At 38.0% G+C, this 5,347-nt stretch overlaps 1 protein-coding gene across 1 annotated transcript in view; it reads right to left on the reverse strand.

Moving 5' to 3' along the window:
• Positions 1 to 2,449: 2,449 nt before the first annotated feature.
• The window catches only part of lratb.1 (lecithin retinol acyltransferase b, tandem duplicate 1), a gene marked incomplete at its 5' end in the record, with an annotated part of 19,159 nt that continues 16,261 nt past the window's right edge, over positions 2,450 to 5,347 (reverse strand). The window contains 1 exon segment of the mRNA XM_014024588.1: positions 2,450 to 5,230. Within this exon segment, the coding sequence (XP_013880042.1) occupies positions 5,156 to 5,230 (75 nt within the window).

Genomic DNA, 5,347 nt, shown 5'->3' on the forward strand with positions numbered 1-5,347 from the left:
AGCATATACAACATTGCTCTGTTTGTGCCGGGGCACCGGATCTTTGGGGTGAACCAGCCTTTGCCGTAATGTGTTTTGGGGTTTGAAAGCCACTTTTTTTTATTTCTGTTTTTTTTATTTTTTTACTAATTTTAGCTACTTATGATTTTGGCTATGTTTTGCTAGTTTCATCTCTTAAACAAACTGAAACTACTTATCAATTCACCATTAGCTTTATTTTTTTGCTAACTTTAGCTACTTTTTTGCTCTTTTCAGATGTTTTTACCCTTTTTCTTGCTATCTTTCCACTCATTTTTTACATTTGTTGTTGTCCTTTTAGAAAAAATCATCTGTTCTTTATTAGCATTAACAGGCTTGCTATTAAACCTTTTCAGCTTCAGCAAATATCTCTGCATTTTCACAAGAAATGCAAACTGTAGTTACAGATGATGTTTCTGAAACATTTGAAAGGTTTTTGCATCCGATGCACGTTCTCTTTGTAAACAGTCAGCTCTCTTTGCTGGAATCTGGAACTCATCAACTCTTGTTTTTCAGAGACCATCAGCATTTAGTCACTGACCAGTATAAATGTGTCAGGGGTTGTTTGCTCACAATTACTGGGATTGACAATTTTCCATTGTGTGACGTAGATTTCCCAGACGTTTTAAAAGGTTTAGCAGGGACACGTGATGAAAACAGAAGAATATTCAGGGCAGTCAAACGTTGGGAGAATCTCACGAAACAAACAAAAGAAAACCAACGCCAAAACGAGCAGAAAGACTGCAGAAAAATGACCGATGTGATGTCATTTATCTCCTTTTATCAACAGCGACAGCACAACAGGGAGACTTTCAACCGCCTGACACTGAGGAACAATCCATCAAAGCATTACTGAGTTTAATTATTCACAACGCTGAGTGTACAACCATCAGATAAAACCACATTTGACTCGTTTCAAAGTGATAAACGTCATGAGGTATTCGGCTGATCAGACCCGACACTGGAAGTTATGTGAAACAAACAAACACGTCTCACGGCTGATGTTGACACCAGATTTAATATAACCAGAACGTGAGGCAAGCTTTACTGTCCTCTAGGGAAAATTTGTCCCGCCACAATAAGAGCCTTCACAGAAGATTAACAAACTTTCACAACAGAAGTACAATCAATCACACAGAATAAAAGGCATTGCTCTGCTCGCGTTTTAAAGCAGCCTTAAGTGAGGATTAATCAGTGCTGAAACAAGCTTTACAGTCTGCGGGCTCATTTAGACCCATCCAAACAGGTCCTGGTCCTGGTCCAGAGCCTGGGTTTGTTCTGCACAAACTTTACGTTTTAACCACCAAAAATAACAACTCTTTGTTTGTTATTTACAAACTTTATCTTCACAGTTTGATGAGCAGCAGCTCAACTTCAGACCAGTTTTTATCCATCCTGATGAGGACAACGGACACAAAACACTAATAATAAACTTTACATATTAATACCACTGAAGAAATGTATAGTTATTACAGATTAGTACTGATGTTAAAAGCACAACACTATATTTTTAGGTTTTCCTTTTTATAATGGTTAATCTATAATGTGTTGATTGATGTAGATTAGTTACATGTCCGAAARATCTATAACAACACATATTTATCCGTTATGAGAACATGTAGGTGAGAATGGTGTATGAATGCCTGTGATTCAGCCGTAGGTCAGTAGGGGGCGAAAGTGGGCATTGAAGACTCTGTATAAATGGATCAACTTCCTGGTTGGCCGGCAGTGTGTGGTTTCCTGTCAGATCCGAATGGCAATAAACCCTCACTCCAGAATTCTGGTTTTGTGTGGTTTCATCTCGTCTAACAATCATATTATTTAACATTGGTGGTTTTCTAATGACTTCAGTCTTTGAACACGAATATTTTTAACACCACCATCATAAATAATCAMCTTCCTGTAATAAACAAACAAACCAGCTGGTTTTTGGTAATAAAAGGTTTTTAATCTTTCATTTTAGTTTCTATAAAATCAGTTCATACAGAAATGCATTAAAATGTGTAAAACTGTTATAAAAATAACTTCAGTTATGATTAAACAGCAAAACAGGCAGGAGTTTACAATGATTTCACATTTTATCTATTCAAAGAAATAATTCAACTGGTTTGAAAAACGCTGATAAGTTTCAAGTTTCTAAAGAAGAAATCCAATAAAACCAGTTCTCTTCCACAGTAAGGCCTCGTGTGGAGGAGAAACTAATGTTTTCAGACTGATTAAAGTGCAGGGGATAAAAAATAAAACTGTTAGTTGGATCAGTTCAAGAAACACACAACAAAAAACAGGAAAGTAGTGCGGGTACTCTTCAACCTGAAGTCAGCTTGTGTTTAAAAAAATCTAATTAGACGATTAAAAAAAAAAAAACACATTTCTGGAGTACCACAGGGTTTTATAAAGATGATTTCTGCTAGACAACAGCAGTGAGGAATTCTTTTTAAACATCTTGTTTTTACAGTTTATTGTAAAGCAGTGGTTTTCAGCTTTAGATGCACCATTATCTTCTTCATTATCTACAAAATAGCTCAATTTGAAGCTGAGATGTACAGAAAATCACAGAAAATAAAACAAACCAAAACAACTAGTGAGTGGTGATGTGATGTTAGAGGGAAATAAACCATTTTACGTTCCATCAAAAGCATTTTCATTCAAATTTAAACTCTTCACTTCAGTAACTTCAGCCTTTTTTTCACACAAACAAAACAAATGACTGAGAAGTCATTTAAAACAAGTCAAAACATGGCYCTTTAGCTGATATTCAGCCATGAGTCTTATTATTCAAGCAACAACCAAAAGACAAAAACTAATAAAGGTTCCAAAAGGTAAGCTGATAAATTATAGATGAAATAWTTTTTGGCACAGAGGCTGTTGAAGTCAAATGGGACTCAATCATTTCTTTCAGGTCCAAACACTAAACGAGGACCAGCTCTGGTGAAAATGCCCGAGCTGGTAAAGAAAAGCAGGAAGTGAAACAGCAACAGGTCGGAGGAAAAACCAAACGAAAAGCTCCCAGTCTGAGAACCTGACCCAGATAGCGGCTGTGGGAAAAGTCCAACACGACACAGAAATGACTCAAAGATGCCAGAAAGTGTTTGGAACATCTCGCCYTTTCTTCAGAAGTCAAATGGAGGACAGATGTGGGTCTAGAGCGCTCCTTTTCATCCTCTTCCTCTTTAATATGCAAAATGGAAACACTTGTGGTTTCTGGTTTGAAAGGAGGAAGAATTCAAAGATTTTATTGTGAAGTCACAGAAATGTGACCCGTGCCAGTCCTGATTTATGGTCTGGTTTTGGAGGAATTCGTCTCAGATTTACTGAGATCCAAAGTCTTTGATTGTTTGTTTACAGGCCAGCTGTAGGCTCATTGTTGTGGGCCGACGGTCTGATGTGGTTCAAAAAAATAAACTCTTTATGTTTGACATTTTCTGGTTCTTGGTTTTTTCTTCTGACATGTTTCTTAGAGAGCTCAGAGAAGAGAGCAGCAGCTGATGGAAGGAGGTCCGATCCCGTCCCAGTCTGCTTTCAATCAGCACCACGCGGACCAGCGGGTCGTATGGAGGTGAACGAGGCTTTCATATCAAACCCAAACGTCTGAAAGTGAAACGCTGCAGTGGGGAGGAGCTCAGGTCAGCTCCCCCTGAGGTCAACAAGTCATCCACCAAATGTTTACCAACCAGAGGTAAAAAACAAACCTGAAACTGCTGCTGAGTCAGCAGGTTCTGAAGGAGGACCGACTAAAACCTGCTGAGGTTCATTTACAGCAGTGGTTCCCGACCAAATCACCAAAACAAGCTCTTCTCTTTCTGCACTTTCAAAATAAAAGTTTATAAATAWTCCATGTATATGTTGATAGAGGGATAAAGGTTTAATGTGTGTTTGGTAGAGGTGGGGTGTCCATCCCACCAGGGGGCTCTATAGGTTGTTTACTTTTGTGACATTGTGGAAACCGGAGGTGACTTTGTCAATAAAAGAATGAAATTAACTTCAGAAAACTTCTTCATTTACAGTTAAATACATTGCCTGATGTGGTAAGTTATTTAAACATTTGTGTAACTTCAGATTTATTTTTGTGTCGTAAACTATAGAAGTAATGTGTTTTTCCTGCATGACTGTTCTGGAGAGATTAGCATTATGCTAGCTGGTTTCTATGGGGTTTAGACTGTATATTAGRAGCTAATTAGCACAATGCTACCACTTTGGATTAATATTGATACATTACTGACTCCAGGATTTTAAAAGACTGAATTAAATATAGTTTATATTGTGTCATGTGTTGTTTATAAATTTGTTTGTATGAATGCTATGAGAGAATAAATAATTTTATCTTGTTTATAGTTTAACCGGCACCAACTGCCTTGTGTGTTTCAGTGGGCAATTAGCAACAATGACTATACTTATAATAAAAAGAACTGATTGTATTTGTATTGCACTTTACAGTTTTCGATTTTAAAGCGCTACAAAAATAAAAAACCTTTTTAAAAAAAGCTAAAATGTCAAAAACTAAAATATTTTAAACACTTAAATGTCTGAAAAGGGAAGTGAACAAGTTTTTCAGAAACAGAAAAGAAGAGTCATGTAGAGATTAAAGGTCTTCCAGAGGTGTTTGATGTGAATTTCAAATGWAAGATGTGTRAAATTTTACACAAAAATGAGTCACTACAGAGGGAAGAGGAATGTTGTGGTCAGAAAATATGATGAGTGAATCTGATGCCAACTAAAGTAGCTCCTGTTTTTGACATATTTAGTTGCAGAAGACAGACGTTCGTCCAGGCTTTTACTTCCTCATGACAGTTGAGAGTGAAGAGTTGATTCTGCTGATGGTCTGATCTGATATAGAGCCGCGTGTCGTCTGCATAGTAGTGAAATGGAATCCTGTAATGAGTGATAATGTGACTGAGCGCAAGAATGTAGAGTMTGCCCGAGAACTGAGCCCTGAGGGACACCTCAGGTGATTGTATGGAAGTAAGGAAAGGACAACAGGTCAGGAACCACTGATTTAAAGCCTAAAAACACATCTTTATAAGTCCTGCACGGTTGAATGCTTTCATTCTTGGACGTGATCTGGTTTCAGTATTTCTCCGTCTGAGTTCCCGCCGAGGTCAAACGTCTCACGTTAGTCCTGTTTGGTTGTTTCTGGGTCTCAGTCCACCAGAGACTTGAGGTCCGGCAGTCCTGTGAGCTTCAGGTCCAGCAGCATCTGTCCGAAGGCTTTCCCCTGAAGAAAGGACCAAACAGGAAACTTGGGCTTTCATGAACCCAGTGTGTTTTTATGGCTGTGTGAGTCTGTGTGTGTCTGTGTGTGCCCTTGTTTTTGCTACACTGTGGGGACAAT

The sequence above is a fragment of the Austrofundulus limnaeus genome, unplaced genomic scaffold, assembly GCF_001266775.1.
Source record: "Austrofundulus limnaeus strain Quisiro unplaced genomic scaffold, Austrofundulus_limnaeus-1.0 Scaffold429, whole genome shotgun sequence".
In the NCBI taxonomy this organism is placed as follows: Eukaryota; Metazoa; Chordata; class Actinopteri; order Cyprinodontiformes; family Rivulidae; genus Austrofundulus; species Austrofundulus limnaeus.